This window comes from Arachis duranensis, chromosome 9, assembly GCF_000817695.3.
Source record: "Arachis duranensis cultivar V14167 chromosome 9, aradu.V14167.gnm2.J7QH, whole genome shotgun sequence".
In the NCBI taxonomy this organism is placed as follows: Eukaryota; Viridiplantae; Streptophyta; class Magnoliopsida; order Fabales; family Fabaceae; genus Arachis; species Arachis duranensis.
Genome location: NC_029780.3, coordinates 102,973,005 through 102,985,168, shown reverse-complemented (window position 1 = coordinate 102,985,168; position 12,164 = coordinate 102,973,005). Strand labels below are relative to the sequence as shown.

At 32.6% G+C, this 12,164-nt stretch overlaps 2 protein-coding genes across 2 annotated transcripts in view; both read right to left on the bottom strand.

The window, feature by feature from the left end:
- Positions 1–4,293: 4,293 nt before the first annotated feature.
- On the bottom strand, positions 4,294–7,450 carry LOC107466544 (biotin synthase, mitochondrial). The gene is made up of 6 exons (XM_016085528.3): positions 7,108–7,450; positions 6,500–6,679; positions 6,171–6,277; positions 5,734–5,939; positions 5,234–5,373; positions 4,294–4,786 (listed from the first exon to the last, which is right to left on the bottom strand). Exons 1-6 carry the CDS (start codon positions 7,312–7,314, stop codon positions 4,487–4,489), a joined length of 1,140 nt encoding a protein of 379 aa, XP_015941014.1. The 5' UTR covers positions 7,315–7,450; the 3' UTR covers positions 4,294–4,486.
- Positions 7,451–10,222: 2,772 nt separating this feature from the next.
- The window catches only part of LOC107466545 (nuclear transcription factor Y subunit B-1), a gene marked incomplete at its 5' end in the record, with an annotated part of 2,799 nt that continues 857 nt past the window's right edge, over positions 10,223–12,164 (bottom strand). The window contains 3 exon segments of the mRNA XM_052254561.1: positions 10,223–10,486; positions 11,717–11,755; positions 11,887–11,967. Of these exon segments, the coding sequence (XP_052110521.1) occupies positions 10,439–10,486; positions 11,717–11,755; positions 11,887–11,967 (168 nt within the window).

Below are 12,164 nucleotides of genomic sequence, written 5' to 3'. Positions count from 1 at the left end.
CCCCATTATCCAAAACAACATCATTTTGGAGGGATGAATGTTTTATTTCATCCTTGACAATACATAATACCAATGATGTCCATTACACACACAATTACATTAAATACTAGTATACCAAAAGACACACACAGACGCACAATTTCCCTCCAAGAAAAAAACAATGCATGATCATCGTCGTTTCGCCATTATTGTTCTGTGAAGTAGTTGCAATCAAGCTTTGTTGGTGGAGCTGCTTCTGTCCCGCATAGTAATAAGTTAATTTTTTGTTAAATTTATAGAATCGTTGTTAGGAGATTATGCCATATTGAGGCTGTTATTGTTTGTTATGCATATCGTGGGTTAGGAAAATAAAGAATGTAGTAAGTTAGGTGATAAAAAAAATTGGTTCTGTGGGGTTAGCGTGAAATATAATAATGTTTAGTGATTTTCAATTAAAAAATATGGATTAAATATTCGTTCTTTTTTTGAAGAATATTGTCATTGGTTGATATATTTGTTGCTTCGGTTTTCCATCATGGGGCAACTTTGCAAGAACATCTAGTGGTGAGCTAGTGTATCTTCATGGTGAAATTGTGAAGTTTCCACCAATAGACTTAAATTTTATTAATTTTGGTGACTTGATCACACTGTTCAAAGAACTAGATTATCAATCATAGAAGGAAGTTTATTTGTTTGATCCAAAGAATAAGGATATTGAGTTAGTGTTTCGCATTTTTGAGAGGGATGCGAGCATTAATAAAAAATGACAAAAAAAAAGAAGAAGAAGAAGAAGAAGATAAAGAACACACACTGACACTAATATATATATAAAAAGAGTATTTCTTGTTTTTCATCTCATTCACATAAGAATGAATACTATGATTTGCGTTTCGAACAGGCATGAATACTGCATCTATAGGATAACTTCTGTCTTGAAAGTTTTTTAGTCTTTTTATACAATATCCGCGATTCCTCTCGATTTGTAATCTAATACACAAATTAATGGGTTCTATTAGGTTAGCTATATGTTGAGTATTATCAACAATTTCCACAGAAGGCGGGTACGAGGCTCTCTTTAGATGGTGACACTCTTCAATATTGGGTCCTCGTAAGTGAATACAATGGGCTTCTCAATGAACAAGACTCCCGTGCCAACGATTATTACCATGTGATCCATTTGTTAGAATAGTGAAGGAAAAGGGGTGAGAACCTACATTCCCATGTAGGTACTAATGAAGGGGATGATTTGTATAATAGTCCTAGGGCATAACTCTAGCATTTTTAGATAATTGTATGTTTTATTTGTGTTAACCCTAGGTTCAAAGTCTAGTATTTACTCATTTATCATAGTCTCAGTCTCTCATTAACTATACCTTAATCTTTGTCTAAATATAAGTAGCAGGAATAGTAAACAAATACAAACAATTCACAGGGCACAGAAACAGAGAAAAACGTATATCACAATCACAGAGAAGATACACAGTGCACAAACACAAAGAAAATGTTGCAACCAAATGATACATGCATTTCCTATTGTAGTTTTTGCTCTTATTTTCTTGTTCTTGTACTATACTTAAAATTTTTTGTTTGTTTACTTTGCTTTATTTAGCTACTTTATGAACTATCTAAATTTTTTAGGGTTAAGTACGATTTTGGTCTCAAAGGTTTATGCCAAAAATTTTATTTGTTTCCAACCTTTTTTTGCATTCGAATTCGTTCCTAAAGTTCAACATTGTTTTAAAATCATCCCTTTTTTCTAAATCTTAGATTTCTAGACCAAATTATCCTTAATAAAAAAAATTATAAAGTTAAAAAAAAGAAGAAAAAAAACAAAGAAAGAGAGAGAAGCACAGAAGCTCGACCTCAATGTTCACTACCACCACCACCAATACTTCAAAAAATTTTGTTCTAAATGCAACATCAAATCTAACAACAACAAAAAAGAATGAAAAACTTCATCAATTACAGAGAGACAAATAAAATATAGAGCGAAGTAGAAACATTAAGGTCACTGACCTGTTCTACTACTACTGTCGTCGGAGAAGGCCGTCGACAATCGACAAGGTACATGGTGATGGCAGTGAAGGCGCTGCGACCGATGCCGAAAAGGAGGGCGACGACGATGGAGAGGATGTCCTTCGATGGCGAGGCGAGGCAAGGGTGCGGCAAGACGAGGGCGGACGTCAATCTCGATGGCGGCGGAGGATTCTTCGATGGCATGGTCAAAGAAGATCTAAGCGGGGAAAGGCAGACGGAGCGGATCTCAGTGAAGGTGGTGAGTGTAACGGTAGGTAAGGGAACGTGTAAGAGGAGATGATGAAGGTCCAGCAGGAGTGGGCGGGACCGATGGTGGCAAAGAAGGAGACGAGAAGGCCGAGGACGACGACAATCTAGAGCAGGTGGGATATGAGAGAGAAAGGGAGAAATTAGAAGAAAGAAATTGAGTGGAGAAGAACGTATTGATGAAGAGGAAGAGGTACAGATGAAGGATATTTTTGGTTCGAAGGATGATTTTTAAACAAAGTTAAACCTTAGGGACGAATTCGAATGAAAAAAAATATTAGGGACGAATAAAATTTTCGACCTAAATCTTAGGGACAAAAATCGTACTTAACCAAATTTTTTATTTCTAGTAATGAATTCGATATTTTATGTATTATTCATGCTTATTTGAGTTATTATTGTTGAATTCTTGTAATGGGGAGTTATAGTTTTTATTAATTCTTGCAATTTATGATGTTTTGTTTTTATATATACCAAGTGTTTGATAAAATGTTTACATTAGCTATGGAGTATATTTTTCTTTCCTAGCTTGGGGTTGAGAATTTGAGTGACCTTAAGTTGTTATTTAGAGTTATTACTTGATCTTGTTTTTACTAATGCTGACCTTTTATTAAATTCAATTAGTAAGTTAGTTAGAATTTTTGAATTAAAGTCACTTATATCTATTTGACTTTTTTCAATTTATAGAGATAGACGAATGAGATTAGTGATTAGCATGTCTATAGTTACTAACAAGGATAATAGTCCTTAACCCTCAATCTTATCCAAGATACTTTTAGCATTTGAATTTTCTCTTTTTTATTAATTTATTGTCTTTATTATTTCTAGTTTAATTTAGTAGCTTCTTAGTCTAGTTACCAATTATTACCCTTTATCTCATGCTTACTTAGTTAGTGTTTTACTTACTCATTGATTTTACCTTCTTGTAATTTAGTTTTTAATTGCTCTTTTTAGTTTTTAATCAATTTAAATTTTCGTAATTGCGATCAAATCCCCTAACTCTCATAGCAAATTCTAATGCACTACATTGTGAATCCCAAAAAAAAAACGATGCAGGTCTAAATTTTCAATTATTAATTTTATTTGTGACATGTTTTAAATTAAATTTTGACAGTGTTAAATTTTGATTTAGAATTATATTTACAACGAACTTGAGCTTTTTAACTTGTGAATTTTTAAATCAATTCTTAGCATTTATCACATTGTCAATATAAAATAATTTTACACATATATTTATTCACATAATATTATATCAATAAAAATAACTATTTTTTATAGCAACAATATGTGATTAAAAAATTGTAAAAATTACAGGACAATGTGTCTTATAAAATCTAGAAAAAAAACCTGTAGAAATGCTTCCAGTTTACAAACCTATAGAAATGAAAACAGAAATTTAGTTTTCATCGACTTAATTAAAAATTATCTAACATTTCTAAATCATTCCCACTTCTTCCATCATCTTCTACTACTAAAACTACCACTAGTCCACCACCCTTTCTTTTCTATCTCTAAACCTCTATAACCCTCCACCACGCCACCTTAACTATCTTTAACTTAAAATATAAATAACAAACTTTTACTAGAGCAAAATGAGAAAAGGATTTATACGACCTGATTGACAGCCCTAGAAGATGATGCAAAGATTAAAATGGGCCTTAAATTCAGCGTCTTCTGAGAGAACAAAAGATGGAAATTTTGTGGTACAATACTACTGTAAATAAAATCTACATCCATATATCTTTGTCAAACTCACTCATTTTTATTTTATCTTTTTTCTTTTTTTTTATTGATATTGACAAAAAACAATGTTGATTGATAAACCACCTAGTTAACAAGATAATATTTTGGATTTATAAATTTTAGGTTTTTCAGAAACTCTAGAAAAAAAGAGTGTGCATTTGAATTGCAATTTCATTTTCAGTATTTTTCATTTTCAAATTTTTGTGAATAAAAGAGAAAATAGAATGTGGAAACAAAAAATAAGATTTTTTTAATATTTTATTCTTTTATAAATATTGAAAATAAATAGAAAAATAAAAATGTTTTCAACTTACATATCTAATTGTTTGATAGTCATAAGTTTTCAAGCCATAGAATAGGCAAATTCCATGACACCTAATATTCAAGTTATCCTAGGGAAAGGAGAAAAGAGAGAAAATGTGGATCAACTGCCAGTTGCAGAAGTTGAAGGACCACAGACGTTAGACAATTGTTGATCAACTCAACTAGAAGCAGCAGCTTCCTTGTAATTCTCTGCATCACTGGTTTCATTCGTATCTAAGTTTGGCGCTTTTGGGAGCAGTCCCAGAAGTTTAAACATGAGTTGATCAGCATCAAAATCATTGTTGGGAGTAGTGAGGAGCTTTTCGCCGGTGAAGATAGAATTTGCACCAGCAAGAAAGCACAGTGCCTGCTCAGGCATGGAGAACCGAACTCTACCGGCTGATAACCTGACCATTGCTTTAGGCATTATGATGCGCGCCGTGGCTATCATTCGAATCATCTCCCATATTTCAACAGGCTGAAAAATAGCATAGAAATGTCAGTATGTAGTTTTAGGCAGCCTTGATGTTGCCAACAATCCCAACATGGCTTAACAGGAAGCATCAACCACTTGTATTATCATTGCCAATACAAGTTTGATGAGAACTAGTAAATAGAGAAAGTAACTAGAACCAACTTTTAGTTAGTCAACATTAGCCAAACTTTGTTTTAGTGTTTATAATTTACAGTCTAGAGTAAAAAAATTTTATGATATAGGGTCTAAAATTTAAGATAAATAAAATAATTCTTAAAAAGTTGGCTAATATTGATTAGAAAAAGTTGGCTCCCTAGCATTACTCATAGTTAAAAATTGGGCCACATGCCTCCATTTGTAAATTGTAACACAAGAAGCAGCCACAGAAGAACGACCAACAATATTCGCTAGAAGTTTAGTTTCGCAAATCGACCAATAAGATTAACTAACCTTCTGATCCTCGAGAGGGGTTCCCTTTACAGCAACAAGTGCATTAATAGGAACACTCTCTGGATGAGAGGGGAGTGTCGACAATGTATGTAACAAACCTACACGGTCCTCCTCTGCTTCTCCAAGCCCAATAATTCCTCCTGTAAAGCATAAACAATTCTCTATCAGTCAGTAAGACTATTCAGAAGTAAGTCCTTTAATTGTTAGTCACTTGTAAGGAGCTTACTTCAATATAATGTCTAATGTTCAAAATAACTTAATAATACTGTTTATCCTAGAACCAGGAGTAAAAAAGAATAGTTCAAAATGAATAACATCTTTATATTATGATCCTTAGCACATAGAAAAAATTAGAATGGATAAACTTCTTGCAGTATATGTGCCTATTCTACGTATGAAAGAAATCGAAAAGCTATATCACATCCATCTGGGAAAATTTGATTATAAAGTTAAACCAAATTGCAAATAAGTTCCATTGTGTTTAATGTTAACATGATTACCAGAACAAACATTAATCCCTGCATCACGAACAAATTCAAGGGTTTTTAGGCGCTCATCATATGTCCTTGTTGTAATTATGTTTGGATAATATTCCCTTGAGGTATCAAGATTGTGATTATAGGCTGTGAGACCTGCCTGCTTGAGTTCAACAGCTTGCTGTTTCTCCAGCATGCCAAGGGTGCAACACACCTCCATCCCCATATCCCTACAATAAAGAGCTCAAATGTTATCTACATTTACCTGATAGGGCGTGTGGTCAATGTTTTCACAGGAATTTTACATTAGAAATCTTATATTAGAATATTTTTTCAATGTAAATTCCCAAAAATGTGAAAACATTCCACGAATCACACACCCCTATAAGTTAAGTGCATTTCATTTGAAATCTGATAGACCAAACTTGTAGTATATTTTTCAGATGATAGTATTGTATTACCTTATTTCTTTTACATATTCAAGGATCTGGTTGAAGTTGGTCTTCCTTCCTATAGTGTCCCTCCATGCCGCACCCATACAGAAGCGAGTGCTCCCGGCCTCTTTTGCCTACAGGATAATGAACTTCCATGTTACTCAGAAACATCACACTTTTTAACTAATAAATGCTCTGGGTTCCAAATAAACATCGAACACTTCTCCATGTCATGTTGTTAACTAATATCAGATCAATGGAACTTTATAAAGACGAATAATGACATCACAATGTTGCAGACTAATATGAAGTAGAATACCCGTAATCATAGATAGCATCAGAATTACAAGTTTTACCTTCTTGGCAGCCTCAATAACAGCATCTTTGTTCATAAGTCTTTGGGACTTGAGTCCTGTGTTATACCTAGAGGATTGAGGACAATAGGAACAATCTTCACTACACCCTCCTGTCTTAATAGAGAGTAGAGTGCACTGCTGTACTTCCCTAAAGTTTTGAGCATGCCTGTGAACTTGAGCCTGATAAATCACCACACACACACACACACCAAACACTGAGCTTCAGTAAATTAAACCAAATTTTGATTATGCTGCTATTCCACAATAATAAACTTTCCTTGATGGGGTTTTCCTTAGGCACTTCAAAATACAGAAATAAACTTGGGTTTATGTTAAAAGTATTTATGCTAACGTTCTAAGCTTTTGGCATGTTATTGGGTGCAATATTTTATTGTCAATTGCATAATTATGCATTATGGAGTTCCAAATTAAAAAACAATTTTTTTTAAACAAATTTCTGTTAAAATTTGTTAATAATTATAAATGCAAAATACCTACTAGTTTCCAATAAAAACTTTTCTTGATGGGATTTCCCTCAAGCACTTGAAAATCAGGTTTTGCATGACCCCATTAAAGCCATAAAGAGAAATAAACTTTATAATAGTTACCCCATGGAAGAGAAGATCGAGAATGGGTGAATCATAGATGGATTTGACTTCGGTTAGGGTCCAATCGTTTCTGGGGCCTTCTTTGATGGTCCTCTCGGCTTGAATTGCAGCATCTGAGGAAGAACTGTAGCCATGACAAGATTGCAGAACCCCAATGGAGGGTGTAAGATGATGAGTTCTTCTGAAAATGGGTCTCACCAGAAACATGATTTTTTAATTCAGCTGAGAAAAGAGAGAAAGTAGAAACTGGATGAGAGTAATATGAGAGATTGAGGCTAAATCACTTCCTTGAAAGTGCTTTCAGTATGCAGATTGCAGAAGGGGCTGCGTTTGTTTATAGAAAAGAGACATTTAAACACAAAATCGTATTTTATAGAATAGAGATATTGAGTTTAGAGATATTAACTTAGTGTATTTTGGAAGGATACAAAAATATTAACAAAAAATGATTTATTTTTTATTTTCTTTATCATTTTTATTAATTTTTTATAATTATATTTTTTTATTATTATATATTTTTTTAAAATTTTTGAATAAAAAATAAAAATAAATTGAATTTTTATATGAAATTAGATGACAATAATATCTGCCCTATAAAGTGAGAAGGATGCTCAGATCTGCATATATCTGTTTCCTAGAAAAACAACTTTGGCTTTTGTTGTGAACTCAATTATGATTGTGCATTGGAGCTTTCTGGTTAGCACTGATCTACTTAAAATTCTGTCATTTTGTGTTGAAGTATAAATTCCCAAATTAAGTGAAATTCTTACTGTGGTCCAAGTATGCTTGGTGTCTTATCAGTTCAAACATATAACATTTCGAGTCAGATATTAAGGATTATGAAGGTTAGCCATCTTTTGCAATAATTTTATGTTAGTTTGCTTTTATATACATTTAAAGTTCTTTGGGCTTAGGCTCTTAGCTCACTTAATAGGATAATACTTGGATCTTGATTGCATTGAAAATTCTTCTGAATGCAAAGAAAAAATCATAGGTGTTACCTGCTGTATTTAATGAGGTTGTATTTTTATTTTTTAGATTAACAATATACAAAACTTGAAGTGTACAGGTACGTTATATGTATATAACAACAACAATAACAAAACCTGTGTTTCTATGTTAGAGTTCATCGTTCCTATGCTAAAGTTATACACCATGTACTCTATCTTAGTGTGACTTATGCATAGGCCTTATACTTTTGTGTATATGCTTAGGTAAAATAAAAAACAACATACTGAGTTGTAAAATTTCTAGTTTAGGTTAATAGTTTATAATCTTTCTATCAGGTTGTGTTCAAATATAGAATTCTTTTTTCTTCTTTGATTTTCTACTACCAATAATTCTTAGGTAATGACTTAAAAAACAGTTTGAATGTGAAAAACTTCTCCAAAGCAAATCAGGTAGCTCCCCTAAGAACAAAAAGACTTTTTGATACAGGTACTTGCACCATGATTGTTGATATAAACCCATCTTTTGCCTTGTCCATACGATGTTCACATGCTGATTTTTTCACTAGAAAATTTATGAGAATTACTTTGTCAAGAGCTAGTAATTAGAAGTGCCTTTCTTTAGAAAGTACTAATTATTTCCATGAAGCATTAGACAAAAATAATAATGTTATTTTATTATTTTTATGAAATAATGAAAGTTTTATCAAGGGAAAAAGATCTTCTAAAGTAACAATGTTAGTAAAGTGATAAGGTAATGCTTTAATCACCTTTGAATTTGTAACATTTATTATGTGTAAGCCCCACTAGCTTAATTAAATGGTGATTAATAGTGTATTTTTTTTATCTAAAGTGACAATACAAGTTGAGAGGATTCGGATCCTTACAGAGCATTTTCGTTTCTTGAAAGATGATACCACTCGACAATTTATTATTTTTAGTTTTAGTTTTGTCTCTTCAATAGGGCTATCAGTTTATAAATCTGAGAAAACCTTAAGATGCATCATTTAAGGGATTTGGTGATCTTATAGAAGGTAGCTCTAGATTGTTTACTTTGCTTATCATTGTTTAGTATCATAAGGCTAAAGCAAACTGGTCACAGCTTTTACTAATATAATAGTTATGCTTGACAGTTAAAATTATTATGGATAAAATTTCAACAAAGTCCAAAGGTTATGCATTAGTTGAGTACACCACAGAGGAGGCTGCAAGCATAGCATTGAAAGAGATGAATGACAGGGTAAATTCATCTCTTTTTTCTTGCTATTGAAAAATGAACTTTTGTCTCACATTAGACCAAGACACAACAGAGGTAGCAATAGACCATCAGCTTAACAAGACAAAAGTCCTTCAAGTACCGCCCTATTTGACTCAACCTTCTGGTTATAAGTGAAGATATATTCTCAACTTTTTCTCAATACCAAGATTTTTTAGCTATTTTCTTTGTTTTCTCGTCTGTTTCAGAGTCGATAGTCATACTCAATGAGTTGAATAGGACTTATACTAGCAGTAATATACTTGACCTATATACAAGTAATTAATGGTTTTTGTGTTACATAATTCAAATGGATTCAGCCTAGTTGAAAAGTCTAGTTGAGTTGTAAAGTCTTTGTACAAGAAAGAAGCTTAGTTGAAATTGTGACATGATGTTGGATGGTTGAGATAGGAGTTTAAGGAAAATACCAATTGGATTTGGAACATATATCATGTATTATATTATGAATTAGCAATGAAGCTTTTGCGAACTTTACTTTTGGACTAAATATAATTATTTTCGTCAATAATTGTTCCATCAGGCTTATGAGGATTGTAAAGCACCATGCTTTATTGGTTAATTAGTAAAATATGAGAGTTAAGAAATAAGGAGTAGAAGGGAAAACTAGGGTGATTAAACCTAGAAGGTAGGAGATGATTCAGTAATGCCTCGGGTAAGCAATTAGTCCTTGCTTTTGCTTAGAGAAGCAATCATTCTTTTATGTTTCTGAAAAGAATTCCTTTAATAAAGATTGCTTCTGCATAGGAAATGCTCGGACAATTATCATATTGTGGTCTGAGTGATTTTATATAGCACTTTTTTATTTTTTATTGGGTTGAGAATAATATTTTTTTTGGATTATGAATTGTTTGAGGTATTATTTTCAAAGGTGGCATCTTCAAGATAATAATTAAAAAAAAAGTTTTGCTTGTCATGTTTTAAAAATAATGAGTACATTGATTTTATAAAATTAACAGTTTTAAACATTTAATTTTTTAAACAAAATTCTGAAGCCCGTGCCTTTTTACCCTAAACAAGAACCTAAATTTACAACCATGAAATTATTATTTCCGTCCATGCCATCATGTGCACAAGCATTCAAGTGAAAATTTGAGATTCGTTGAAGCATCTATTCATGGCTTTGCATTGAAGGAATAACCAAATGTTGTTGCTGCACCTGCAAATCCCAGCAGATTCCAACAATGTTTCATTAGTCACATGGAAGATATGATCTTTACATTAAACCATAGAACGGAGGGGATAGGACACTTGGAAAAGTGAGGAAATGAGTTAAGAAGAGATAGAACAAAATAACTTAGAACAAATCCTAAAACAAGCTTATAAACCAAAGTGCGTATACAGAAAGTAATTTAATTATAAATAAAACAACCTCATTCAATTGAATCTTATTACTTTGAATGAACCAGATAATCAAGCTTATATAATGAATCCATGACTCCACGCAAATATGATAAAATTCCTATAATCGTAATGCTCATTTTTCATTTTCCATACTCCATTTTACTTTGTATTCCATCATAATGCATTAGCACCTTGAAAGAGCTCAAATAATTTCCACAAAAACAGGTCTAGACTAAAGTCACAAATTCCACAAAACAGGCTCTGCAAAACTTGGGTTTTCTATTTTACAGCAATAAAAAATAGTTATACATTGTACTATTGATACAAGTACAAATGGCATAGCTAATGTTAGTCTAAACTGAAATAAAATTGTTCAAGTCTTGTTTCAACATCGCTTCTAAACATAACACTGATTCCTAAATAAACTATATCTATCTGTCTAAAGAAGTATACTCGTGGACGTAAAAAAGTAAAAACTATACAAGCTGTTCCTATTCGTAATTGTAGGTCTAAACAATATACCTATGAGATTCTGATAATATACAACAAACATATAATTACGTAACTCTTAAGGTTTAGGTGGACCTTGAGCGGAATTTTGTGCTTTGTCCTCACTTTGATCCTGACCAGCTTATGCATAAGAAAGTATGTTGGAAATGTAAACTAAGCCTAGAGGCATCTCCACCTTAGTTTTCTGGTCAATTGGTCATCCTAAGGTTTAAAGAGGTTTGTTCTCAAGGAGGATTCCAATTGGAAGTAAAATCTAGGCTTCAAAATCTAAGTCCTGGGACCACAATGGCTAGATGGTAGAAGAGTTCTTTTACAAAACTGTAGCATAATAAGAGGCATAATAGTGGTCATGAACCCTCTCTATTAAAATTTTTCTCTTTTAAGTAAAAGGCATGTGAATGGTTATATATTGAATACTAACTCCTCCAATCCTCTTACCATTGCTTCAGAGCTCACAGAAGATAAGAATTAAAGGGTTAAAAATTGACTAAGCATGTCTTCAAGACTTGGGAGAGACAGGGAAGGCGAGCTTTACCTGGGAACTAATATAATTCAGTGAACCCTGATGAACAAGCTGCAAAATACATAAGCCAACAACACAGAAACCAATGCAGATTAAATATTGAACTAAACCTTATTTACCAGAATAACAATTCTGAAACATAAAGTAGAACTCCATAAGGGTTATGCAATTGAAATATTAACCTGAGTATTTTGACCCGCTAGACCAACTTGATCTCGTCTAACAGATCCATCGCTAGTTCTAGCAGATCCTTTGGTGTCACCCTGTAAGAATCATTGTTCAACAGAAAATGGCAGTTCCATTGGTAAAATGGTTTGAGGTAAACATAAAGCAATACAACTAAACAGGGGGTGTAATTAACTTACCTCCAACTGCGATAATCAGCCATGTTTGAACATCACCAATCAAATAAGAGAGAAAAGAAACAGTCAGAAAAGTTTCACACACACATTAATTAAAT